Consider the following 27,869-nt stretch of genomic DNA (forward strand, 5'->3'; position numbering starts at 1 on the left):
TGAAATTAGAAATTTAACTTTATTTAGTATTTACCCTATAAAAATAAAAATTGGAGAAATATGCTCGATGTTTATTTTTTATGGATAAATATATCGAAAGTTCTCTTCGAATAGATAGTAACCTGGGCTTGCTTTCTGAAGTCAATGTTAGATGATTTGATTATTGTTTGATTGTAATTTCACTAATTTGAAGATGAATATTTTGTGATTGGAAGATCGTTCAATCATAGTATGAAAGTAGTGTGATCATTATTCAATAATGGACCCCAGTGATTCTTAGAAGGTTTGATTATTGTATAAAGATTACTCGGGTTTCGTTTGGGACGAATTTTTTGCTGCTTTTTAAAACAATTTTTTAGTAAAAAATAATAATTTTATAAAGTAGCAAAAAAGCTGTCCCAAACAAAGCCTCTGTTTTAATTTGAAAATTGTTTGATCATTTTTTGATTGTATATCCATGGCTGATACAATAGACAGTGCAATCACAACTACTATGACACAATATTACGCATTTTACATGATCGACAAAACGATCATGAGAAAATATAATATAATAGTCATAACATGGAGCGCAAAATTTTAAGAAAAGAAGCGCAACGGCTACAAAAAAGGGTTATGTAAACAAGGCTCAGTTAGGGTTAGAGCATGGTTGAATCATGATAGATACACCAAATATGTTCCAACACCTTGTATAAAGTAGACTAAAATACTAATACAAAAAAGTGTAATTAGAATGTATATAATACAATAGATTATGATTTCGTTTGTGATAATTTTTTTACTGCTTATTAAAATAAAATTTTTTAATAAATATTTTAATTATTCAACTAAAAATTTACTTGAAATAATAAGAAAATCATGCCAAACGATGCCAAATCTATAACAAAGAGTAAAATTAAGGCTTTGTTTGGGATGACTTCCGTAGTGCTTTGTAAAAAAGATTTCTAGCACAAAATTTTTTTAAACTAAACATTTTTGTACTTAAAAAATTATTTTAGAAAGCTGTAAGAAAGTTGTCACAAATGAAGTCTAAGGGGCTATTTGACAGCAGGATTTAGGCTGAAATTAAGGCAGATATGAGCGAAATCCATTCAAACAGCCTAAAAATGCAAAACCAAATCTCACGGCAAACGAAAGCCGCCGTAGGCGGAAAATTCCTCTTTTTGTGCTAAATCCCGGATTTCCGAAATTTTGTTTTTGTCGGATTTACGAAATCCATTAGTTCGAGAGGAAGAGTCTGCTCATTAAATCCGTTTCATAGCCAAACAGTTAGACAATATTTGATAGGATTTATTATGAGAGTTACCAAACAATTTTTAGAATTTAAACCCCTTAGAATTTCAAACTGAATTTAGAGGATTTACGAAATCCTTAAATCAAATTCCATGTGGTACCAAACAACCCCTAATAGTTGAAAAATTATTAGGTCCAGACACCAGACGTAGCTCTACATCCGGACGCCAATAACATGTTGCCACGTGCTCTTACTCTTTACTGTGCGGCCTGATGACCCAGACCCAGTATTGCTATGTATTGGCTGATTTGTGCATACTAGGGTATTGATAGGTATTGCTCGGTATTGGTCGGCAATAACGAGAAATATCAATCTGTCGAGACCAATATCTAGCAATACCAAGCAATACCTAACAATACCCCGGTTTTGCTAGGTATTGCTAGATATTGTTCTTGACAGAACTGTATTTCTCGTTATTGACAAAGCGATACCTAGTAATACTGAACAATACCTAGCAATACCGAGCAATACCTAGTAATACTCGAACATAACAATACCGGGTTCCGGTCTGGGTCAGGTCATTGGGCTGCACGGTAAAGAGTAAAAGCACGTGGCGTCATGTTATTGAGGTCCAGATATAGAGCTAAGTCCGGTGTCCGGACCAAATAGTTAGCCATATCTAATAGTCATAGATTACTATAGCAAATAACTTCGTGTTAGCGATTTGGGCTTTTGTGGACAAGCTAGAGAGCTCACTTAGGGCTGGAAACTCCGATCGTCATCGACTCTCACGGCAACCGTCGTCAACTCCGACGTTCCCACTTTCGATAGCTTCTTTGGACACAGTGGAGGTCAAGAACCCTAAATTGGATTCTTCTCCTACCGACTCTTCCTCTTCCTCGACTTCTATAGTCCTCGTACTTTGATGGCTGGCAATGTTATCAACCGAACCTCCAGCACGCCCATGAAAACTATTCTTCCCCCACAGGAGATCCTCGACGATCTATGCAGGTTAGTCGATTTCTCCGCTTACTATCCCGTTTTCCTCGTTTTAGATAATTTTCCGTATTTGCACATCAATCTCAGCGCTTTCTTTGATTTTTTGATGAACTTCTCGCTGTATGTTGGCACCTTTCTTCCATCGAGAAGGATTCTGCATTATTCGAAATTGAATGTTTCCGTAAACTTTCCCTCGCCAAACTTTAGAAAGCGAAGGCTTTACCACCAATGATACTTCCTCAACAAGGCTCCTGTATCAAGTCCCAAAGATTTGTAACTTTGATAGATAGTTCACTCTAAAACAATTGGCAAGGGGCGTGTCTACTCGTGTTAAAATTTATGCTTCAAATCTTATCTCAAATCCTAAATCATCTCAAATTCATGAGTCCTGGTGTTTAAACTTTTCATTTCAGGGGGGATCTCTGAAGTAACATATGCTAGCCTGATTGCTGTGAGAAGTACACAAGTATGAAGACGTTAATTTGTAAGTGATGTGTTACAAATTAACTCGATTGTAGTGAGTAGTAAGGAAGGTTTGATTATGATGTCACCCTAAGTTATGTACCACTTGTTGTCCCATTTTTTATGAAAAATGGGAAAGAGTTGATGATGTCTAAAATTAAGGCTAGATTTGCTACATGATATTTAAAGAATTTTAATGGGATGATAAGAGATATAGTGGAGACAACAATTAGAAGAAGAGTCAATGTCACTTGTATCCAAGGACTAAATGGAAAGGTAAGAAATTCCTGAATATTGGGGAAGTTTATAAGCTATTTTATGTATTATAAATGTCTTATTGAAGTTTTACTTAGTCTGTATGCCGATAAAGTTAAGAAAAAATATCTTGACCCTTACTCTAGCATGATTCTGTACAACAAAGAGTAATACGGTAAACTTATCAATGTTTGTGTATTAGAGGGCCTTGATCTTTGTAATGATATTAAATTTAGGTGTCATCTTAAGAAAGAAATGTTTGATGGTAGCCTTTTACGAGCAATTTGCTTTCGAAAACCCTCCAAAATGATATGAAATGCAACAATAAGTGATAAAAACGAGAACATTTTTCTAAACATAAGATAAAAATGATGAAAAATAAATCTCATAAAATTGAGTCATTAAAACATTCTAATATAATATTTAATGCTATAAATGTGGTTATTATGCTAATAAGTGCCTAGTCTAAAAGAAACTTAATGAGTTAAAGAGTTAGACCTTGATGAAGGATTAAGAAAAAAATTAATGTAATTCTTACTTAACTTTGAACAATGCGTTCCAAATCTACATAAATTTTCTCCATTAACCTAGAATTAGAGTCTGATTTAGATAACTTCTTAGACAAATGGGCACAGTTTGATTATTATAAATTCATAGTTGAAATGAATGTTTAATTACCTTAATAAAAAATAAAAAAGATAGTTTAAGTAAAGTTCTTACCCAAGTCTTTGATGACAAAGTCAAGAACAAAATACTTGATATTTTAGCTGAAAAAGGACACGTCTGAAGACTTTTAAACTTATAATGTTGTTGAAAGTCATAAAAATTTATCTAGTGAAAAGATAACCTCTAGTTGAGATTTAACACAAGAGATTAGTCATCTCGCTAACAAAATCATCTTGCTAATGAAAAATTCTCCTTGAAATAGGAACAATAACATAGTATAATTGTTTGGTTTGCCTTGAACTTTTTAACAATGACAAAAGAGAGACTTGTTATACTCTTATTGATGAGTCTGAATAAATAATTGTTGGTTTAGAATAACTTAACTCTTTACTAAAGGCTATTAAAAATTTCATTAACCTTGTAGATAGTAGTGTTGACATGAATTGCGTTCAAGAATGAATCATAATTTGAAATTTTTTGAAAAAAGTTCCCAGAGATTAACTTTAACTAGTGGAAATTAAATGAGTATTAAATAAAAATTGTAAAATGCATTTAGATTTCTACTTCATTTCTCTTTTTTAAATTTCTTTCACAACATATGATATTAGACACATCATTTCTAACTAAAATAATGCCTAACATCAAAATTGATAACACTAGAATCAAATAAGGAAAATTAAAAAAACAAATTATTTTTCAGCTTATCATTGATCCTAAAGAAATTATTTTAAATGTAATGAATAAAATTCAACCTAAAAAAATATAGCTAAATGTCCTTAAAGAAGAAGTTCAAATAAATAATATCCATGAAGAATTACATTGGAATTCCATCAAAACTAAAAATTTCCCTACTCTTATTAATAGTGCAGCTGGTATGAATTCCATTCATGGAGGGCTGAAGGAATCATTCCTTCCAAATATTTTGAAAAAATAATCCAAATATTAACATCAATTAGCTGAAATTAAATCAGTATTAAATAAAATTGTCAAATTCTATTAGTTGCAAATATGATATTTGTATTCTTACCCCATTTCTCTTAGAAAAAAAATCTTCCATAATGTATCATGCACACTATTTTTAATTTAAATAACTTGTACATCACAATTGATAACACTGGAATCTATTTAGGAAAATTTTAAAATCAATTTGTTTTTAACCTTACCACTCATGCTTAAAAAATGATTTTGAATGAAATGAATAAAATTCAGCATGAGGAAATGCTGTTAAATTTCCTTCAAGAAGAAACAAACTATCCACAGAAATTTTCATTTAGATTCCATCCAAAGTAAAATTTTGAATATAATAAAAATTTTTAATAATGAGATTTGTGGTGATAACCCTCATATATTTTGGAATAGGAAACTCATTGTGTTTCTCTTCCCCACGAAGTCAACTTCAATGAGAAAAACATTCCTATTAAAATTGTACTTTGCCAGATGATTAAAGATTTAGAGTTTTATAAAATGGAGATCCTTGATCTTCTATCCAAAAGGCTTATTTATAAGTCTTAGTTCTAATGGAGTTGTATGACATTTTATGTTATGAATGCTGTTGAAATAGAAAAAGGAAAACCTTGTTTACTTATCAACTATAAACCTCTCAATAAAGCCCTTAAATGGATTCACCATCTGACATTGTGATGCCTATCATCTCTTCAAAATTTGATTTAAAGTTAGGACACTGATAAGTTCAAATTAACGAAGAAGATCATATAGATCAATTCTTACTGCTCCTTTTTGGTCATATGAATGATGATCAGTTTGATGTTTGTTATATTTTTTTCATCATTATTTTGAACGAAACCGAATTGTTTGATTCGGCTCAACTTTTATAAAATTAACAATCTTCTTTCGCTTTTAAGAAATTTGGTTTGATATGGGTTGATTTGATCGGTTTGATGTTTTTTTTTATTATTATTTTTTAATTTTACTCAATGCTTGAGAGCATGCAAGTAGATTTTACATTAATAATGAGGCATGGTGGTGAAGTTAGGAGATATAAAATATTATAAAGGAATGAAAATGTACTTTTAAAGTGTGTCAAAATTGAGTATCTACGGCTTCTTGCGCGATTACGAGGAAGTCGGAAATCTTGTAAATAGGATAATGAGCAAAACAAAATTTATAATTTTTGATAATTTATATAATAAAGTAGATATTAATGAATGAGGAAATAAGGGATATAATATGGCTAAGGCAAGATATAGTCAATCTATATAAATTATAAATTTAAATGCATTGAACTTAAGATCTTAGTTAAAGATGAAGCCATTAAAGAAAGGGAAAAAAAATCTTTGATAAATTATTTAATAAAATTTTAAGAGAATAATTTTTTTTGGAAGAGTACAAAGAACAAAATTAAGATATATATATATATATATATTCATAAAAGTGAATTGGAGATATGAAGATGCATAATATTAAAGCTTTATCTCCGGCTATGATAGATGTTTAGATTTGGAGAGTAATTTGTAATATTGCAATATGTTGTTAACTATGTTAATGTTGAAAATTCTATTTGTTTTATGCTATGAAGATCTACTAAGGGTATGATTTTTTTGCTGGGGAAATAGATGAAAAAAAGGGAAGAGTTAATAAAGGATCTTTATAATATTTCTATTGATCTTAAATTGGCATACAATCAATTACAACGAGAACCGATTTGATATGCATTAAAAAATGTGTTAAGAGTATTTTGGATTTATTAAAGATATATATTACAATGTTGAATAGTATTAAAAATAGTTGTAGAGTTATTAGGGAGTTCCTAATCATAATCGATTGACATCAATGATCAAAATAAAGTCCATTCTTTTTTGTATTTTGTATGGAGATCCATAGAAAGGATATTTAAAGTGAGGAATCTTGGTGTATGCTTTTTATAGGTGATAGTTGTAATAGGTGATTCCAGATTAAAATAAATGAAAAATTAGAATAATAGAGAACCTTAGAAGATAAAGGGATTAAGATTAGTAGAATAAAGATTAAGTGCATGCTATGCTATTGTTATTTGACATTTTGTTAGTTGTCATTCAAGCAATCATTTTCCATTTTACATAACTTAGCTCCTTAAATAACCTGCTTGAGATTTCATGATGATAACATTGATTTTTAACATGTCACGTGGAAGGCACATAGCCCCTGTTTCCAAACTTTGCAACCAACTTTGCATGACATAATCTTTCGTCCAAAGTTTTTGTTAGCTTCTAATGTCATTTGATCTGATGTTACATTGATTTTTATATGTGTATGTTCTCTTTTCTTATTGTGGCCTGCAATTTTTAGCTAGATACATGATAGGGGAAGTTTGCATATAAGTTTCGTATTTCACAACTTTATGGTTAGATTGTTTCTTGCTGCTTTCAAATTCCTAAAGATTTACACCTGAATCTAGTATTTTTGGATGACTACTGGAATGTTACGTCAACACCAAGTTCATCACATCAACTGGAAATTAGCCATTACTTATGTTCACTGTAATTTTATTGCAGCAAAGGTTTCATTGTTGTGTGTAGAATGAATCACTTAAATTAGGGACATTTGCGGATGCAAAATTAAGCCACTATTGACACAATGTTAACCAATTGGGTTCCTATGAAATTAAAATTTTAGCAACTTGACAATTTCTAGCAAACTTAGTCAATCACATATCAGAAATGCCTTAGATTTGTTGATAACAAGTATCAAGATAGTTACTATTTTAAATTTACATGCAAAATGTTATCCGACCAAAAAAATAGCATCATTACTTCAAAAAATATTCTGCAAAAAGGTTGATAGTACAGAAAACTATAACTAAAAGATGATTTCAAGGCTTCTCTTTTGGAACAAGTTCATTTTCATGCATCAGAGTTTAAGATGTTTTTCTTCTTTGTTATCTATTATAACTGAAAATTTTGTATTTCTTGCAGCCGGTTTGTTTTGAATGTTCCAAAAGAAGATCTGGAGTCGTTTGAGAGGATCTTTTTTCTTCTTGAACAAGCACATTGGTTTTATGAGGACAATTCAGTTGAACAAAATCCATCTTTGAAGTCTCTTTCCTTCAAAGAGTTTTCATCTTTGAGTATCCAGCTTATTCACTTTTTTTCTTCAGTAATACATTCTAATATTTTATCAGTTACACTGCTAGTGCTTATCATCTCTTTCTTTTGGCCCATATATGGAAATGCAGATGAATGTAAAATATATTGATTAAGCTTTACCCATATATGACATCATAATCTCACGTGAAAGCAGTCTAACTAAAGCAAAAAATTAAAGAAATGGATGTTAGTAGGATGTGGGCTGATTCATGAAGAAAAGGATGTCGAGATGATTGTAGATAACATAATCTATATTACCGAATTCTTGTCAAAGCAATGGTAATATCATTATTGATATACCATTTTATTATAGTATATGCGATGCTACTAATGCGGAAAACTTCATCATTTTTGTCCTGAGAAGCACTTTAAATGTAATCATGCTATTTATATGTGAAATGATTACTTATGAAGCAGTGTAAGAATGAGGGTGCTACATATGATATTAAATCTATTTATTACAAATATTTTTAAATGGCTTTTATCAATACTACCTTAGGTATATTCCTTCATTCTTAATCCTTTGAAACAGATTTTACTTATTTATCTAATCATCTAATCGATTATGCGTCTACATTTTGGTTTAATATTTTAAAATCATCTATGTCTATTTTCAACTATTTAATCTTTAATAGATACTGTCCTGACCTTCCTACATATTCATCTTAATATTTTCATTTTTTTCATGCTCAAATTAGCTTTCATTGAATTTAATGCTCGACACATGGATCCATGAAAATAACTAACCTGATTGTTGTTTTACTATATTTACCTTTAAGAATCCATAATATCCTTTCAGTTTCCAAAATTCTTCCAAATAAAAATTTTGTGGTCTATTTAAAGTCACATTCATTTATTTCTAAGTACATTAGTTTAATGAAATTATAGCCCTAAAATGTCATGTCCATTCTGCTAATTAGTGATAATCAAGAAGTTTCTCATATTGATGGATTTAGGTATCTTTCTTTCTTTAAAACATGGTTGGCCTAATTTTTGTTCCTATTTGTTGCCTAAAGTCAAAATGCCCTGTCTTTTGTTCGGCCTAACCCCAGCCTTAAGCTTGCTTAGCAAATACATCAATGATACTTTAAATTTGTATATATATATATATATATATCCATGTAAGATACTTAGTGTTTTTCTACAAGTCTTTCAGCCTGACACCATGATCCCTTAATTAGATAATATGAAAGCTGGTTTACCTTGAAAGGAGGATGACAACTTGTGATGAGTAGTTACGAGCCCTTGTTAAAAATGTGTGGGGAAATGATAGGAGTTAGGCAAAGGACAATGATCTTATCTCTCCTAAAATATTCAACAAAAGATCAGGGATTGCACGATAAGGGAGATTCCACATATGGAGAACCATTAGGGATTGGAGCATCCATATGAGGAGCAACACAACGCGATATAAATTGAGTAGTTGGTGATATACATGGAGCGTGCCACATCCCATTTTTACCTCCTCCAAACAATCATGAGGCATTATAGAAGCGGATAATCCAACTAAACATAATTATCACAACACACATCCTGATAATTGAATGAGTGAAAATTAGTTGACTGGATCATCCCAAGATCTATATGACATTTAACAAATATCTAATAGATCCATTGTAAATATTGAAATGGAAGTGCATATAAATAAAATTATCAAATCAAATCTTGTGCTTCTAAAATAACTTCAAAAGTAAGTTCATTCCTACCAAAAGTCTCTAATTTGCATCATGTAATCTTCTATAATACTTTCGAAATCATATACCAATAACATTGTTGTATAGAACAAAACTAGACACCTTTCCACTATTCCACATGTTCCTTTCCTTTTCCCGAAATCATGGTATAACATCGAATGAGTACAAATTCAATGAGATAAATATTTTAATTTAAAGTTCAACCATATAAGTAAAGAATATAAAATGCCATGCTTATCATATGAAAGCTAAAAGGAACATTAATATTCAAAACATAAAAAACTTAATGCGTTACATTTAAATTCAATGTATACTTTATTAATTATATGTTTGAAGGATTGAATTAGAAACAAATAAAATTGTTGCCTGAAAGTGAGACTGGCATTAAATTTCTTATTTTCATTCTCTTACTCATTCTTAATGATCGTTACCTTCAATATGCATATTATACTTATAGGTTATTTCCTTTTTGTATCATTAGGTCATCTCACCTAGCCCTTTGATGTAGGTCGAAATATTTCAACTTTTTAGTATCAAGAGTCGAGAATTTCTTTTTATCTCCTTGACACAGGTTGGACCATTTCAACTTTCCATTATCAAGAGCTGGCAATTTCTTTTGAGTTGGCTTTTTTTTGGGTAGGTCATCAAAGTCAGCCTACCTAATTAACATGATATGACCTTTCATAGGATTCATTAAGTTTTAATCTCATTATTTCAAACCTAACAATTCTTTGGTATTGACATAAACATTAATTAATCATTTCATAATAATGCGCATTGATGAGAAAGCATTATACATGTAAAAGTTGATATTTTGATACTCATCTGTGTGTCATACGTAATTAGATAGTTTTATGCTTTAAATTGATGAGAATTAATATAAAATCATTTCAAGATGCGAGAAAAAATAGGGTATAATTTTTTGATAAATTTTATCTCACCTATTTGAAAATTTGGGTCTTATAGAGTGGATGCTGATGAAAAATATAGGATAAAGTGGTATGATGCCGGAATCAAGAAGTGGAGCATATATTGATAAGAGGTGAATCAGGTGATATAGAAAGAAATAACAAAGGTGCCATCTTAGGCGTCGAGTTCAGTGATGACGTAACTGACAACACCAAAACTGCTATAGAAGCATCAATGTACTATGAGTGCCCAAATGTAGATGACTCTAGCAAGCATACGTAGAGGCATTGGGATGTGCTTGCAGGGTGGGTCGGACAATATCATCGATGGGATGCATTGGACATGTGGGGGTTGTTCATACAAGATGCACTTAGGTCATCCGCACGCAGTGAGGGTGGACTTGTTGGCGATGAGATGCTTCCATTTTTAACACTAAATACATTTTTCTATTCATAAATTATTCTTTTCTCATTTGAATAAATTGTAAAATTTAGGTTTATGAGTCAAGCTATAATTACCACCTTTTTGGAATGGGGTGTTGTACTTCTATGTATTAGGCATTGACATTTTTTTATACTATTGGAAATATTATTTGATAGTTCATTTAAGAGACCGATCTACCCACACAATCCAAGTACTTTTTATCATGTGAACCTTGCAGGTTGCTTCTAACTGAGCATTTTTTATACAATACCTTATTTGTCACCTGCCTGTGAACATATTTACTTTTGAGTATGATTATTGCTTTTAGTAGCTTAATATTAATGTCCCGTTCTTAATTGATTTAAATTTTTGGCATTTATTTGATAACTTGAGAATTTTCTCTTTCCACCTTTCTGTGTTATTGTTTTCCTTAATGGTTCACAGTGTTTAATAATTGTGCTGCATTAAGACCATATATCAACCATCTTGATGACATATACAAGGACTTCACTACCTACAAGTTTCGGGTGCCAGTTAGTGGGGCAATTATATTAGACGAGTCTTATGAAAGGGTTAGCTGTTCTGATCATGAAAATACTACCTTATTCGTCACTTCTTTTCATTTCTTTGCTAATCTGTTTTTTTTTTTTTAAATATTTATCTCCAACTGCTCATGTCTTGCTTTACTCCCTGATATAGTAATTCATACTAGAAGCAGAAAAAGAAAAAAAAAGAAATAATACTTGAAAAGCGTGACTGATTTTCCTCTTTTCCTCTTTTTATACCGAACTATTAACTTTGGTATTTGGTTGTTCAATGCAATTCTAAGGCTAGTTTAAATTGTTTGCTATTGCTGGCTGTTGCCGAGATTATACAGATAGCCATGTTTGAATAAAGACAGCAATGTTAGCTTGAATTTTGTAGTATTGTTTAGTTTGATGTGGAATATTGATTTTTTTGTCTAGTGGGACTCTCAGTTTATTTTAGTTTCATTACATGCTAAAAATGAATATCAAGTATTTCGAGCTTTGGCATGTGCAGAGCTCATTGCAGAATGAATCTGTAGTAGAGAGGGACAACTTCTAGGTCAAATCCACCCTGGAAGATATTGATTAATGAATTATTAAATTTACTCAGCCAACTTTAAGGACAGTTGATAGAGGAACTATGCAAGAAGTGATCGTGTGTGTGTTTGTGTATATATATATTATTATTATTATTATTTTTTCAACGGGGGTTGGTGGTGGGGAAAGATTTAAACGAGAATTTGACTTTTAACAGGACACAATGGAGAAAAAGGATTCATGTAGCCGACCTCACATAGTGGGACAAAGGCTTGATGTTGTTGTTGTTGTTGGGGGATTGGTGGTGGGGTTTGAAGGTTGAGCATAGTAGATCTGATTCATTACATTGTAAAACCTTTAATGATCATTTTAGCTACTTCATTTTTATCTGTTTAAATTCTTTTTTTTTTTTTTTTTTTATTTTTCATATCCAGGTTCCTGTTTCATTGCATTGTTAACCTTTAATGATCATTTTAGCTACTTCATTTTATCTGTTTAAATTCTTGCTGTGTTTTTGTTTCTTTTTTGTTTTTTTTTTCATAATTTTCATATCCAGGTTTCTGTTTCCTGCACTTTGTGCAACATAAAATATGATCCTTCAATTAATTTATTATTATAAGGCATAGTGTTTGTGGTACTCATTAGAAGTATCAAACTTATTCTTGCATTCTTTTGTGTTGAGTATTTTCATTTATGTAATGTCTTTTGCAGTGTTTACTCGTGAAAGGTTGGAAGTCTGGATCTAGCTGGAGCTTTCCTCGTGGCAAAAAGAGCAAGGATGAGGAAGATCATATATGCGCATATCGTGAAGTAATTTCTAATGATGACTTGCCGAATCCTTTTCTTTTTTTGTTAATGACGCTTTAGTACAACAATGAAATGGAATCCTTATTATTGGATTAGTGCGGAGCTTTAGTGTTATTTAGGATATAACCTCCTTTCACAAAATTTCCTGTCTTATTGGTGCATCAACTATTTTTCATTGTACATTGTAAATGACAAATCATCTCTCTGGATCCACTATTATATTTTCAAGCGATTATACTCATATAAGCCCCTCATATTATCATTTCTCAGCCTATCCTTCCAAAAATTTCCTCCACCATACAAATATATTTTCAATATCCAAGTAATAACATTTAAGCAAAAGATTGTAAGCTTGTTTTCTGGCTTGCGTAAGCATTGCTACTTGCTAGAGTGAAGATGCTTATTTTATTAACCTCCGTAATACAGTGTTTAAGTTGAGTGAAACAGTTTTAGTTGCTTTGTTCTGACAGAAAGTTTATGACAATTAGTCTGCAATGCCGTGCCAATTGTTAGATAGATCAGGGACACGATAGCTTCCTTAATTTTCCCTCTAAATTCAACGCTAAGGTGTTTAGTGGGACTTTGTATGTGTAGAATGTAAATCCATAATCTCTCATACTCAGAGTCAAATATATCTATGGTGAATTAATTGATACGAACAGCATGACATTTAGAACCATGACATCTGACATGTGCAAATGGAGAAACAATACGGCAATCAAAGCTGTAGGAATTTGGATATCACAGATGCTTTGGGGATTCTGGCCTTTCCTCCATCTAGTTATCCTATAATTTTGTTTTTCATTTCATGACAGGATGGTTGTTCCTTACCTGTTATTAAACTGGTTGGTTTTCCCACCGCACAAACTACGCACCATGGCACTGCGTTCAATGGAATTCAGAACCAACCTTCTATTTGTCTTCTGTCTACCAGGTTGGCATTCATCTTTGTGCTATTGTAATTGAAGTATTCAATAAAGCATGTAGACATTGATTCTCAGAATATGGAACATGGACAAGATAAGGGTAGTAGACACATCAATTCTCAGAAATATGAACTATGAACATAGGTTGGACAATTAAAATTATATATTATATGAACAAAAATTGTGCAATCTCTTCCTTCACAATTATAATCATCATCATTATTATTATTAATCTTATCCTATAAATTTAGGATCTGCTTATGAATCCTTATTTTTCATTTATTTGTACCAAGTATTGCGTGACATTTTATTATAGATTTATAAATTAGTTCTGTCAAGAAATGAGAGTAAAACATAGTTCTTGTTATGTTTCAGAACTTTAATCATAATGTTTGTAATAAAAATGAGATAAGTTTTATGTAGTATTTGTCCAATACATGCTCATCATGTGGAGAGGTTTCCCTAAACATCATTAGGGAAGATTAGCATTCATAAGCTGACTAATGGGACAAATAAATTGAAGAGAGGCTACTTATAGAAGGACGGTGTTGACCTCGATATTTACTTCGCAAACGACCTAGTCAAATGCGACAAAAGTGGTGGACAACAGTTGCCGTTGTGCAGAAATGAGGTTCTATATGTATTATATAAATCAAAATTATGTAAATGTTGCTCATTTTAACGGATTGTGTCGAGGCTATTGGGGCATCAAAGTTATCAAGGAAGTACCAGCAGGTTGAGTCAATTGAACATGATGATAACGATGGATAACAAATGCAGTGTCATGCGAGTTTGGTTTGGAACATCTCTATTATATTAAAAATCACTCAAACATCTCTTATTTCATAAATCAGATCCTGTGAACACATCAGAAACATTGAACTTGCTAAGAAAGAAGGCCCATATTTCTCTATCTATTGCACAAAAGCAAGACAAACTATACCTGCACACGCACATAGAAGATGACGTTCAATTTGAAATGCACAAATGACAAATTTTGCGAAGAAACAACATATGCATCATATATATATATATATATATATATCTTCGCACTCCAAAAATCCATAAACCTTGTATGCGTGAGGTCCTGTTTGCATCTCGTCTATTCATCATTCAGAAAAAACAAAAAAACTAAAGCAAAGTTTTTGCTCCTATTACTCTTAGTTTCAATTGTTTACTTCTCTTTGCTTTCGAGCACCTATTATCCAATTCACTCCCTCTAACCCATATTTATGCCTCACTTGCCCTGTCGAAGCTTTGCTCTTGCCCTTCCTTAATTTTCATTACTCATATTATCTTACCCTAACTCTTCGCTACCCTTTACAAGAACTCCTCTTTGCAGACTTGCACGAAACTCTCACAAGCTCTACCTCGTACATCTAGCCCAAACCAAAGGCACATCTCCCGCTTCGCTGATCTTGCATAATACTTGCAAACTCTCAAACATGAAAGAAAATTGCCTCCTCGAACGAGCTCAACACACCGACCACTTCCCATTCATAACTTTGCTTCATTCTCTCACCCAACCACTAACAAGCCCACTTGCATAACAGATCAAAACTAACCTCTACTTGCCCCTTGTCCTCATTCAATCTCTCTTACATCCAGCTAACATGTCTCATGTTACCCTTTCTCAGTTCTTGCTGACCGCCTCCTTCCCTCTTTAAAAAAACTCTTCCCACCTCACAAACCCTTCATCTTTTCCCTTACATGCACAATCATCGCCGACAATTGCTACCACAATCACCACCAGCCATCCATCTCTTTATTTTTCACTCTCTCTCTCACTTTATTCCTCTCCTATTCTATGTTTCAGGGTTTATTATCTCGAACAATATTTTGATTCACCATCGAACTATATTTTGACCATCGAAAAATATTTTGATTCACCTAAAAAGAGTCTCAATAAGGGTAGCCATGCTTTATTCAGTGCCCCCAGCCAAAGAAGAAATAAAAAGAAAATCAGTGCAAAATGAAGAATGGAATATTGCTGTCTAAAAAAAAAATTAAAAAATGTTGAAGCAGTTTGAAGGAGTTTCATGTGTTAAATGAAAATATTCAATTGAACCAGTAGTCGATTGAAAGAGAAATCGAGTTCAAATGCATGTACTTGATTGGCTCATCAAATGCATTGAATTTGGGGAAATAGTTCCTACAAGGATGCCTAAATATTGTCCTTCAAGAATTTAAGAGATTTGCACAAAGTAGTAGTTTGTACCAAAATAACTGAACATCAAACTCAATTTTTTCAAAGAAAATTGTATCGGAAAAGTGTGCAGGTCATTAATAGTTTAGTTTTGTTGTTTATTAGTTTAGATATATTTTTCTAATAGTTTAGTTATATTGTGTAAAGGTTTAGTGATATTGATGGATAATATGTGAAGCGGGTAATTAATGGCATGAGTCCTAAAATTGATTCGATCCTGATACAAAATGTTTCACGATAGCCGGACAATTTTTTTTGAATATATTTAAACATAGCAGAGATTCCTTGCTGGTTTTGATCCATTTGGTTCTCTTAATCATCTTTTATGTCTGCTGGATCACATTTTGCCTAAAATGACCTTTTCTATGTTTACATGATTAATGCAGGTATTAGAGGAAACTGGATTTAATATTTCCAAGCTCTTGAATTTGGATGACTATATTGAAGTTGTAATTAGAGAGCAGAGGGTTAGACTCTACATAATAGCAGGTGTGAAGGAAGATACTGCATTTGCACCTCAAACCAAGAAAGAGATCAGCGTATGTTACGTGTACTCATCTTGGTCATTTCATTGTTTTGAGGAGTATATCTGCTTGAATTGCAGTAGTTGCACTGCTTTTTCCATTGGTATTTCTTCTCTTTTTAATCTTCGTTGATCCTTTTTTTTTTGCTGTGTTTCATTTTTGCCTAAAACTGTAACTTCAACAGTAGCTCCATTGACTTGTTTTGCTGATATTCTGTTTAGTTATCTCGTGTCTAAATAATGTTCAGTAGATTTATATGTGTTTCTTGTATTGTCTATCCTTTTCTTGTCAGTGAAAAAAAAAAAAAAAAAACTGAAAACAGAACTTCACTATTGTTGACAAGGTACTTATTCGTGAATGAGAAGCTCATCCGTTGTTTAACTCAATTGTTTGGAATACAAACTACAACTTTGAAGTTGTCTTTAGGATCCTGAAGTAGATGTATCAGAGGCTTGAGTTAAAAGCATTATGTATCCTTTTTCTATAAAGCATGATTTTATAACTAGAAAATGATATAGGCACAACAAGAGGGGACACGAATAACTTTTGATAGGGAGTGGCTTTCGGCTTTTGTGAGTAGACTATGAGAAAGAAGGGGAAGAAAAAAGATAGAAGAGTTAGCATAAGAGAGTCCACCTTCCTCTCTCTCTCTCTCTCTCTCTCTCTCTATATATATATATATATATATATATATATACAACTAACTTCCGTTAGTTGCCGAAATAGTGCATGGTGAGGCCATCTACAACCCCAATTAAAGACCTTTATTTTTTAATTTAAAAAATAATTTTCATTATTTTGTGGGTGTATGAGGGTAGGGTATGGACCCCCTCATGTGGCTAGTTGATGATGTCCTTATTTTCACTGCTTTTCAACAACACCAAATCAACAGAAGGAGGTAGCTTTGTTTACCTCAAAATCATTTTGCAGTTTTTTTATCCAAAGAGTGAACTTTTCTTTCATTATAATATATGCATACATATGATGTGTGTGTGTATATATATATATATATACACACACACACACTTGTGACTGATCCATGTGAATTCTATCTTTCTTGTAAACAAGCGAATTTTCATCTCCTCTGCAACAACATTGAGTGAGATGGAAGGCTCTCATTCAATTGAATCAAGATCATGTCCACTGATACCGAAACCTGCCACTGAATCATCGTGAGCTCAGCGTGAATGGATCGAGGTATGCCTGGAATTAGGCCCTTTCGGGCTTGTTCTGTCTGCTCCAAAATCAAATTGCACACATTGATGTGATAGATTGACATAAATTAAGAAGAAATTCTAATCGTATACTTTGAATTAAAAGTTACATTTGATGCATGCTTTTCTTCTTGTTGGATCTAAATATTAACGTTGGTCTGAAGTAGTGATTCTCCAAATTTAAATTGTTGCCTCTGATTCACTATAGGCTTAGTTACAATAGATACCTTTCTCTGTTGGTCAACCATTCATTAGAAGCTATGTTTATAATAGAGTTATATACCTCCAATTTTGCATTGGTCCCCTAATATGAAATCAAAATTCTCTTTCTGCTCTTTAAGCAGACACTCATTGTTTCTATGTTGAACTTGAAAACATTGGTCAGTTGTCATTAGGGGTGTCAAAACGGGTTTTCAGGTTGGGTTCGGGTTCAACCTGAAATTGATTTTTCATTGTTTGACCCGACCCGGTTATAGTTTCTGGTCAGCATTCTTAACCCGAACTTGGTCTGAATCAATTTTGGGTCAGCCCAACACGTCCCGGAAACCGGAATACGAAGATTAGGCGCAGAACCGCGGACGCAAGCTGGTGCGTGCATGACAACAAGGCACGAATGCAAGCGTGAAGGGGGCGGTGCGGACGTGGCGGCAAGAGGGTCCAGGCTTGATGCGGGCGTGCTGCGACTTGCCATATGAGTGCTGGTGTTGGAGGGTGCACCCACTACGCCAGTGCGATGCGAGCGCGGGTCAGCAACAGACTCTAGGGTTGGTCTGCATGGGTCAATTCGGGCGATTTTCAAGTTTTAGGGTCAACCTGAATCCGATCCGATTTTAAAAATGGGTCAGAAATTTGAGCTCAAATCCGACTTGTATGGAAAACAGGTTGACCTGAACCTAGAATTTTTCAGATCGGGTCAAATATTGATAACCCTAGTTGCCATAAAACCCTTTCTTAACTGCCTTTTACCCACAAATTGAGGAAACTCTGCCAATTCCTCCATACAGTGACTACTTCCTTCTTGATTCCTTAGAACCAAACCTGGACTTATTTCTACCAAAACTACCTACTCCACCCATCTTCCTTTTTCTAGTCTCCTATTTCTATTGTATCGTAGTCATGTCATTCTCAATTAATCTTTCTTTTTTTACTAACTTAGGAAAAATCATTGATTTTGGAGAGTTTTGAAGGGTTACCTAAGATTATCAATTAGTCCTTTCACAAACCTAAAAATCTTCTTAGGAGTGCTAATCAACTATAGAGGAGACCTTGCCAAAGCTTTGCTTGAACTTCATACTACATCTAAATCTTGCCACTTTGTATCATTCGGATAAAGGGATCTTATATTTATTGTTATGTTGATGGTGGTACAAACTAGTATGCATCTAAAAATTTATGACATTATAAAGTTTAATCTTTCTTAAAATATCTTCTCTTGTTGATGCAAACCTCACTTTTCTTCTCCTAACACAAACATTTCTAAATTTACCTTTATGTTGTTAGGATCATCGAAGAAATATCTTTTTCAATCCTTCTCAACTAGTATGCAATCATTGTTGGCTCTACAACGCCCTTGAATAAAGGTGGCTTCATATTTTGAAACACTTTCAAATGCTTGTCAGCCTCTTCTTCGTTATTGGTGCTCATCATGCTCTATATATCTCTCATTAGTGCTCATCATGCTATATATCTCTCTCATTAATTATCCTCCCTTCAAACTTGCCACATCATTATAGAATATGATGTCATAGCTATTACACTGCTCTATAAAGATAATTCCTTATTTCTCAATTCTTTTTTATTCATTGTATCATCCCGCTTAGTTTCTTTTAAGAACTTTGGTCATTGGTGATATCTTGTTAATGTGCCATGTAATCTTGACACCTATCGTCCATAGAAAATGGGAAGGGGGATTATGGATGAGATCTAATTAAGAGTCTACATAACTTATCACCAGGGAGCACAAGAGTTAGGGGATTGAGAGGGTGCATCCTTGAGTCAATTTACTTATTGATAAGTTTGGCCCAAACATGGTAATGAAAAGAATATCGAGAGATTGGAGGATATTGTACAAGTTTTTAAACGGTTTGACTTTGTAGCCTATATCCATTGTAGGGGGAAAGATATTTTATTGATCAAGAGATAGATTACAATTCTAATATTTTCAAGCCCCATCTCTGTTAATTGGATAATAAGGCTTGAGTTTTCATCTCAGTTGTGTCTCACATCTCTTTTATTATCAAATGAGAAGATGGGTATTTATAAGGTCAATTGGCACATCTTCATGATATAAGCATTGTGACCCACCCCCATCAACATGAAAATGTTTAATCGCTGTGTTAGACATAATAATTGTCAAGTTTGGGGCATGGGGTTTATGCTATAATGCATGAACACAACGATATAGACACGACATGGATACGGGATGGTCATCATAAAAAATATAGGACATGGGCATGATGCGGGCACATAATTACAATTTTTAAGTAGTGTATAAACATTAATATATCATCATATTAGAAATGGAAAATAATAATAAATTAATGTCATAATTACTTGTCTAGCACCAATTAATCTCTTAAATTGAAGAATTTGCATACATAAAAGAGAACTATTATATATATATATATATATATATATATATATATATAACACTACGAGTGAAGAGAACGATGAGAGAATAGTTGTATTCGGACATATCGGGCTTAAAATATAGCAGTAGCCTGCTCAGTTGGGCTCGCCTCGTCACAAAAATGACGAAGAGAAGAACTGGCGAAGAAGACGAGAAAACGAGAAGGTTCTGGTCTTCAATCTTGTGCTCTCTCCGTTTGGTTGGCTTGCCTGGTCGCGTAAACGAAGTACACGAGCGAGGGCGGTGTAAAGTGAAATCCTGAGGCATACAAACGGTGTAAAGTGAAATCCTGAGGCATACAAACAGTCAGGCACATATTCATGGATATATGGTTTGAATGGTCCCTGAACACCATTTATTTGATTAAGAGATTATTTGAATATAATTTTTTTTGTAATTTAAATAAATTTAATTATTAAATATTAGGAAACGCGTGTCTGTTTTAATTTAAATATTATTTTAATCCTACACGAATTTAATGTGTTCGACTGTTGACTGAATTTAAAATAAATAAATACAAAAAGAGAAAATAGACAGAATAAAGCTCAATGTCAGAGCGAATATAGACGTTACTTCGCCAAATGACACTCTTTTGATAACTTAGTTAATAAAATGTCGAAGAAATTGAATAAAAAGATTACCACCGTTTCAATTTCAAAATCTTGCTTCCTATCTTTTGTCTTCCTCAAACCGCACATAAGAGTTCAAAGGAAGAAGTCCTAGGCTCCAATGTATGCATTCAGTCCGTGATTCTATGCCTAAATCCTAGTCTCACGTCTGAACTGCTGCTTTCTCCCCCATCCAAATACCTCTCGGACTCCTCTGCAATTCCTCCTAGCTGACAGCCCTGCGGCGTTTTCCCGCTCTCACACGTAAGATTTGTTGAAGCACCCCATCCATCCTCCTCCGCCTCTACCTGTCTTCCGATCTTGAGTCCGAACACCGCACCCGTGCCTTAACCGTTTCGAGCCAAGCCCGTCTCCAAATGCTAGAATGAATGCCTCTGACTTTGCAATCCGTCAACCGGTCCGCCTCTAGGCCCGCACGATCGATTTCGCCTCCTTCAAGACGTCGATCAAAATTGATCAATCGGCTTGCTCTTGCTCTGTACGATCAACCCACGCCTCAGTCTCCGCATTCCCGCTTCAATCAAGCGAACAGTAGGTTGTCGGGTTTTAGAAAGACAGTAATAATAATTGTCATTTTCTATGTTCACAGAAGATTATCCTAATAAATCTTTGGACAATTAAATATGAAATATTAGCAATTGTAAAGTAGCAAGCATTCACCAATTTGAAGATCCGCTCCATCGATTTCTGATATGGGCGGATGAATTCCAATTCGAAGACCCGCTCCGTGATTTTTAATTCGAGCAAATGGTTTTAATTTTGGAAGACCTACGCCGTTGATTTTTAATATGAGCAAATGAATTTTAAAATTGAAAACCCTATGTCGTCGATCTCTGATCTGGGTAGAATGGTTTAAAATTGAAAGACCCTACGCCGTTGATCTCTGATCAAGGAGGGAAGAAACAACGACAAGTGTTGTCCCGATTTCCCTTTGTGGGGAGGGGACGCCGAAATTGCTTCGGGAAATTATTATATTTGGAAAGTGACTCAATTTGAACATTAATCGATTAATTCAATAAAAAAAATGTTAAAATTGCTTTAAATATTAATTAATTGATTCAATTAATTTATATTTAATAGAAGTTAATCGATTAAAATTAATTAATTGAGATTAATTAATTAGGAATGATTACTTAATTCCAATTAACTAGTTAATTGGAATTAATTGAAATATATTAATTGATTAAAGTCAATTAAGTAAGATTAATTAGTTAACTGAAATTAATTAATCAAAACTACTCAATTAATTAGAATTAGTTAATTAAAACTAATTAACTAATTATAATTAATTAAAGTTAGTTAATTAATTAATTAAAATCAGTTTGATTAAAATAATTGATTAGTGGAAATTAAGCAATAAAAACTAATTGGTTAATTAAAATTTAATTGAGATTAATTAATTAATTAAAATTTAATTGAGATTAATTAATTAATTAAAAGTAATTAATTGAAACTAATTGATTACTCAAAAAAATTATCAAAAAAGATATAAGTTTATAATTCTCCCATTGGATTTTGGGTTGTGTTTCTCGGTTCCAAATGAACCTAAAACCTAAGAACATGGATATTTTGTGTTTGGGAAGGAAAATATTGTAGTATTTGTTTGGAAAGTAAAAGAAGGATAGAGATAATGCTGTAATGATTAAGGCGATGAAGGCTGTGGCTTATAGAAATGAAGAAAAAAACCTAAGACTTGATACCATGACAAGATTTGTCAAGGATTGGTTGAGTATTTCATTAAAAATTTGTGTAGTATTTATATAATCCTAGGAGAGCTTCTAATAGGGAAGATGTAAAATCAGTGAATAATAATTACAATAGTCAACTGATTAATGAAATAACATTAAAATCTCTTTAATCACTGACTTGGCATGAAGTGAATAAGTAAAGTGCTATTTTTTCTATGCTTGGCTGCTTCTCACTTTAAGCAAAATGGTCGGGATTTGAAGGAATTCCCATTTGGAGTAATACTTATGTGAATAGTTTTTGCTGGGTTCATTGCAATATTTTTGCCATTCTGTGCAGGAAATCTCATGGCACCGCCTTGATGAAATTCTGCCAGCAACTGAAGAGGAATTTTCACGTGGAGCAAATGGTTTGAAGCTTTACATGGTTGCACCATTCCTAACGTCAGTATTTCTGTCGTTCGGTGACATTATTTGGTTTGAATATTCTTTCTTCTCTTAATCTTAGACCCCCTGATCCTGATTTTCTGCAGTGGATTAAAAGCATGGATTGCAGCAAATCCTCCCCCCGCCGGCCAGAAAACAGAGGCATCTGCAAAAGGTTACTGTAATTATCCCATTTTCTATTTTAATGCTTTAGGTTTCGTTTGGGACAGCTTTCTTACTGTATCTTAAAGTAATTTTTTAGTACAAAAATTTAAATTTTTGTACTAGAAAGTTGTTTTAAGAAGCAGTAAGAAAGTTGCGCCAAATGAAGCCTTAATTTTTTATTATGATGACTTCTCCTCAAGGCAAATGCTTACTGGACAACTGAGCAAGTTTAGAAAGGTTTGAGCTTCGCTAGTTAAAAATTTATCTCTACTTTTAAAAAGTAAGAAAAATTCGAAGTAAATTTTTTTATATCTCTACTCTCCTGCATGATATAAGGGTGAGTTTGGGTTTCCGTCTTCCAACTTATCTCTACTCTCATAGGTAATTGCAGTTACCCACAATCAGGCACAAGGAATGCAACACAACTAGAAACTAAGAGAAGAAGGTTATGATGAAAACAACTCACCCAACAATCAACATCAGTTCATAAGTTGTTGTAGCAGAAGGCAATGAATGCTATGGCACCTTTATGATCACTCATTGTTCAATGGTGATCAAACACATTGATCAATTGCAATCAAACACCGGATGATATGCAACAAATGCGAGTTCCCATGTGCCATTGTAGGAGGCCTGCTATATATGCAAAATGTCATCTACGAACCAAAGGCCAAATGGCTATAGCGAATGTAAATATCTACGAGCCGCTGAAGGGGGCCCATTCTACATTCAATATGTTGTCTATGGGAAAAGGAGAAAGAACTGTAATAGATGCAAGCATCTACAACCGATAGCAGGAGATTCGTTAGTACTCAAAAATCTACTTGCGAAAAACAACAAGTAGTGCACGATAGTCTACCTGTATAAAACGGGAAAATGACCGCAGTGCGACATCATGCTGCTCGATTCGCAACATTTATACTAGTGGATAGAAGACGTTTATGGGCTTCTATATAGAGAGTTGTGTACATTCAACTGATAGTTGTCCACACAATTAATCAACACCAAATATTCCAAAATTGTCCTCGCACGTGCACTACAATTTGTATACACACAAACACAAAAGATTGCATGTGTAATCAAATACCCGCATGGGCCCCAACGATCGTGTTATGGGTACACATGTGACATTTAGTGATGCTACGCAGGTCAGACAATAAACCCAAGTTCGAGCTCGATCCTCCTATACAGGTAGATAGGAGTCAACACGGCTCGAACCATCAAACAAATATACGGTTGCGGTATCAGCCATAATATTTGTTTAAATACGTTCATGTTAGACCTTTAAGATTTATAATAAGAAGAATTCACTAACAAAGATTTGAAGCCTATAATGGATCTCATCCATTATTTTCAATGAAGTAAAAATTGCTCATATACTCCGATGATGGCCATGTTGAACGTATATCTCACCCGGTGGGATTAATTCCAAACATTTGAAATGCCACCTAAACGCCACAAAATCCAAATTATCAAAAAATTCCAAAATTCAAATATTTAAAATTGAAATAAATCATCAAACACTTAAAACAAAATTCATCCATCATCCACAACAATTTGCCGAGGTAGACAAATTTGAAATACACTTCATCTCACAAAGAGTTAGTGTTTGGTTGAGAATATCACTAGGATTCATTCTCAAACCATCTTATGCTAGGAAGAACATGACATGTGTCCTCTAACCGACAGTTTTGCCACCAAATGACATTGTAGGTAAATATTATGAATGGGGCCCTCTGAATCGGGTGGTTTGCTATCAAATGACACCACTAAATTACGATTATTGCCAGAGTCTGTAAGCTCCCCAATGACATCAAATCTTTGAGATATGAATCAATATGTTATAATCGATAGGGCACAAAGCTCTCTGTTAGCTAAAGTAGATTCAAATTTGTCCCTTTAGACAAACATCCACCTAAGGTCTACAAGGTACCCTTGGACGATGCAACCTATGGTTGCCGACAAGGATCCTTCTGTCAGGTTGGGCCGACTACCTCCTCTGACTAAGTAGACCACAGACCACGTTGGCCCGGGACGACTGAACGATGTGATCTTGATCGGGTTCATCACTCCCCCCACCATCCGCTTTAAGTGCAAGATGATGAAATTTCTGATTTTTAAATAGCAACTCTCAAATATTAACCCATGTTGCTACTATATGCCAGATACCACGTATCTTCAATAGAGGTGTCAAAAATTGACATGACCCGAAAACCCGACTTGAACACGACACAAATTTCGGGTTCGGGTCCTGATTTTCGACCTGCTTTAAATTCCAAGTTGGGTTCGGGTTGACCCGAAAACCCGACAATGACCCGGTTTTGAACTAAAGAAGTGCACAAAAGGGAGAAAGTTAGCTTCACAACGAGCCAACTTCCATCATTGCTTTCGATTAAAATGTTGTAACTTCCGATCCGATGGGAAGGGAGCGTCGTCCAAAGAGCGAAGTCGAACAACATTGTCACAACGAGCGAACTCCTGTCTTTGCTTCCAATCAAAATGTTGTAGCTTACGATCAAAATGTTGTAACTTCCGATCCGATCGGAAGGGAATGCCGTCCAAGGAGCGAAGTCGAACAACAATCTCATAGCGAGCAAACTCCCGTCGTTGCTTCTGATCAAATGGTTGTAACTTCCTATCCAATCGGAAGGTAACGTCGTCCAAGGAGCGAAGTCGAGCAACAATGTCACAGCTAGTGAACTCCCGTCGTTGCTTTCGATCAAAAGGTTGTAACTTCCGATCCGCTTGGAAGGTAATGTCGTCCAAGGAGCGAAGTCGAATAGCAATGTCATTGCGAGCGAACTCCCGTTGTTGCTTCCGATCAAAAGGTTGTAACTTCCAGTCCGATTGGAAGGAAAGTTGTCCAAGGATCGAAGTCGAACGTCATCGCGGGTCGGGTTCGGATCTAAAAAATCGACCCGTTTGTAAAAATGGGTCGGATTTGGGTTGACCCGAATAGTACCAGTTCAGTTCCGGGTTCGACCCAAACCCGACACGTGACCTAAAGTTGACGCCCCTAATCCTCAACGTATTTGATTGATGTTTAGCTTTAATTGAAAGTTCTCTCTTGTTATTGGGAGGGATAATTAACTATAAGGGCTTGCGCCTATCGGAAAACAGAATTCAGATCATAAAGTCATCGCAAAATAAGAATGAAATATATGGGTAGTGACTTTTCTACAAACCTAACATGCCTTCTCAAAATTTACCTCGGAACTTAATCTGTTAAAACTCCCCGAATGCGGGGGAGGCCGGGACACGAATTTTTGGAGCTGACAAGGGTTCAAGTCCTTTCCTCTGCCTGCATTCAAGTGAAAGTAAACACCCAGGATTGCAAGGTAGATCAAGACAATAATAGAGGTTTTCTTTCTTGGAAAACTATGATAGAGCGTATAAAGAAGATTGATCCATGTTGGAATGATTCTAGCATTTTTTTTCCCATGAGAAATCCTAATCCTCTCATCCCTCTTACCTGATGTAGCCCGGATGTAAACATCATTGACATGGGCGCTTACTACCATCTTATCCTCAAGGAATACATTCCTGAACTTGTAAAAACTTTTTGGTGAAACTTGGCCTTATGACTCCCAACATCCCGGCAAGTGCTTACTGGTAAAACTGACAATAAACACATTCAATTTCTCCTTCAAAAGCATTTATCTACTATACAAATCTAGCTAAAGCCCATCACAGCCGATGTCTACAACAACATCAAGTCTTTGTTCCACTATGTGGGGTGGGGTCGGCTACATGAATCATTTTTCTCCATTGTGTCATATTAAAAGTCAAATTCTCATTTAAACCAAAATCTCTACTTTTCTTACCATAAATAAAATCTAATACCTCTACTTTTCTAACCTGGTCATCGGGAGGCTGCGGAGCCAATGTCTACAAGCACTTAAAATATCTAAAAATCAACCAATCCGATATTGAAAGTTTCTGTACTAACAATCATCAATTCAAACTTGAACAGGTGTATGTGTGTGGAAAGTGAAGAGCAATTCAGGTTCTGCTTCAACTGTTGAGAACCCACTGCACAAAGTGCCATCTGATTCTCACAACGCTGATGTTAGGCCTGGTAGAAGCTTCAGAAATTTCAGATTTGATATTCCCAGCATCCTTCAGTCAATGGAAACTGCTTTCTCTGCCAAGTGAGATGTAAATTAGCTTCTCGCAGCTGAATTATATATACTTAGCATAGCCAAAGAGAACTTTCTATTCCCCTTAAGAGAAATAAAATTCTTAGGGGTTTTATGTAATGATTTCTAGGCTGTAAAGGCTTAAATATGACCTTCTAAGTTGCTTAGACCACCATACTGGTCCTTCAGTATATAAATGTCCATTCCCTGTTTGGAGAAATTATTCTGCGTGAATACCAGATTGACTGTTCAAAGGCAAATCAGAGCGCTTCATATCACCTGTTACACAACGGATACATAGCAGAGAGGTGACGTGGCGTGCTCTGATTCGCTCCGAACAACATTCGATGTCCGCACAGAATATAATTCATCTCCTGTATGAAAGTCAACTGCCTATGATGCCTGAGAATTAAGTTTCTAAGCTGTTTTGTCTTTTTATGGGAGCTTTGTTTTTCTGATAGATATCATATTACATTTTAAAGAGTTTTAAAGTGAGCTAGCTAGCTCTATCTGGGCCTTTGATGCCTTGCATAATTTGATTTGCATGGATAGAAGACTGGAAATCTTCATTATTTTTATGAAAGAAATATGTTTTCTTTTAAAATAATAATGATTGGGATTATGGATAGCCTATCTAAGGAGCAAATTTGAGCCATAATATAATAATTCAAATTTGATTAAGATGATTATTTATTTTGAAATTAGTGCAATAGATAGTTAATCATTAAAAA

At 34.0% G+C, this 27,869-nt stretch overlaps 1 protein-coding gene across 1 annotated transcript; it reads left to right on the forward strand.

The window, feature by feature from the left end:
- Positions 1–1,936: 1,936 nt before the first annotated feature.
- Positions 1,937–27,619, forward strand: LOC110101724 (mRNA-decapping enzyme subunit 2). The gene is made up of 8 exons (XM_020829749.2): positions 1,937–2,245; positions 7,528–7,679; positions 11,169–11,296; positions 12,500–12,598; positions 16,114–16,266; positions 22,749–22,852; positions 22,942–23,009; positions 26,973–27,619. Exons 1-8 carry the CDS (start codon positions 2,160–2,162, stop codon positions 27,152–27,154), a joined length of 972 nt encoding a protein of 323 aa, XP_020685408.1. The 5' UTR covers positions 1,937–2,159; the 3' UTR covers positions 27,155–27,619.
- The last annotated feature ends 250 nt before the right edge of the window (positions 27,620–27,869 follow it).

The sequence above is a fragment of the Dendrobium catenatum genome, unplaced genomic scaffold (genome assembly GCF_001605985.2).
Source record: "Dendrobium catenatum unplaced genomic scaffold, ASM160598v2 fragScaff_scaffold_772, whole genome shotgun sequence".
Lineage (NCBI taxonomy): Eukaryota > Viridiplantae > Streptophyta > Magnoliopsida > Asparagales > Orchidaceae > Dendrobium > Dendrobium catenatum.